The sequence below is a fragment of the Triticum aestivum genome, chromosome 5A (assembly GCF_018294505.1).
Source record: "Triticum aestivum cultivar Chinese Spring chromosome 5A, IWGSC CS RefSeq v2.1, whole genome shotgun sequence".
In the NCBI taxonomy this organism is placed as follows: domain Eukaryota; kingdom Viridiplantae; phylum Streptophyta; class Magnoliopsida; order Poales; family Poaceae; genus Triticum; species Triticum aestivum.
In genome coordinates this window covers 437,523,790-437,525,219 of record NC_057806.1, presented here as the reverse complement: position 1 = coordinate 437,525,219, position 1,430 = coordinate 437,523,790, and the positions used below count along the sequence as shown (strand labels likewise).

General features: G+C 57.3%; 1 protein-coding gene across 1 annotated transcript; it reads left to right on the top strand.

Annotated features, from left to right (window-relative positions):
* The first annotated feature begins 256 nt into the window (after positions 1-256).
* LOC123101359 (gamma-glutamyl peptidase 3-like) lies at positions 257-1,143 on the top strand. Its single transcript, XM_044522850.1, has 2 exons — positions 257-955; positions 1,033-1,143. The coding sequence occupies exons 1-2, from the start codon at positions 257-259 to the stop codon at positions 1,141-1,143; spliced, it is 810 nt and encodes a 269-aa protein (XP_044378785.1).
* The last annotated feature ends 287 nt before the right edge of the window (positions 1,144-1,430 follow it).

Genomic DNA, 1,430 nt, shown 5'->3' with positions numbered 1-1,430 from the left:
AGAATTCAACCATGCAAAAAGAAGTCTCTCCAAAGCGTGCATGTATTCCCAAAGCGTGCTTGTTGTCGCCATTGATTCACTCCTCGTGTTCACGTACTCCCCTTCTTCCGACCGGCCTCCATAAATGCCAGCGCTTGTCGCCAGCTGATCACACACACCGCAGCCAATCCTACTCATTTGCAAAGCGCTATAAGCTCAGCTCAGCTTGATCTAGCCTACCTTCTTCCTGCTGCAAGAACCGGTCCGATAATCCGCCATGAAGATTGTGGCAGCTGACGAGCCAAGGACGAGCAGGAGGTACGCACTGCTGCTGGCGGCCCGGGACTCGGAGTACGTGCTCAAGGTGTACGGCGGCTACTTCAACGTCTTCGTGAGTGCGTTTGGCTCTGGCGGCGACGGCGACGGCAACGGCGACGTCTGCGAGACGTGGGACATGTTCCGGGCGGTGGACGGCGAGCTCCCCGACCTGGACGACGTCGGACGGTACGACGGCTTCGTCATCAGCGGCAGCCCTTACGACGCGTACGCCGACGAGCTGTGGATACTGCGGCTGTGCCTCCTTGTCCAGGGGGCCGTCGCCGCCCGGAAGCGCGTCCTCGGCATCTGCTTCGGCCACCAGGTGGTATGCCGCGCTCTGGGCGGCCGCGTCGGGAAGGCCAGGCGCGGCGGGTGGGACATCGGCATCCGGGAGATGGCCATGGCGGCGACGCTGCCGCCGTGGAGGTTCCTCGACGCGCTGCGGGACCTTCCCCAGTACGCCAAGATCACCGAGTGCCACCAGGACGAGGTCTGGGAGGCGCCGCTGGGCGCCGACGTGCTGGCGTCATCGGACAAGACCGGTGTGGAGATGTTCTGCGTCGGCGACCACGTGTTGGGCATCCAGGGCCACCCGGAGTACACCGGCGACATACTCCTGAGCCTCGTCGACCGCCTCTCCACCAGCCAAACCATCACCGTGAGTGCTTCCCTCTAGCTATGTGGTGCATATGCGCCATTGTTATAGGATCTGATTTGCCAGTTTGCACGTTGCAGGTGTCGTTCGCTGAGGATGTGAAGAGGCAACTGGAGGCTACTAGCCCTGACAGAGAGTTCTGGCTCAAGCTCTGCAAAAGTTTCCTCAAGACTGAAGAATCATACTACTAGCTTCGTGCACGTATATGTCCGTAAATAAACCATCTACTGGCACTAGCGGCGTGGTGTTAATGCCAGATGACAACTTGAAGTATTGGATTGAAGAAAGCTTGGCGTCAGATTATGTGCAGAACCATGCAAATTGTTGTTGTTACATCTATCCTTTTGATACGTATAACATGTTGTCGTTAACAGGCAGGGACAGACCGGATGCTGACCTTTGGTTCCTATTTTGGGAATCCCGCTTGGACGCAGCATAGAAAACTATTTGCTGTTTATTTTAGAGTGTGATGATGTGC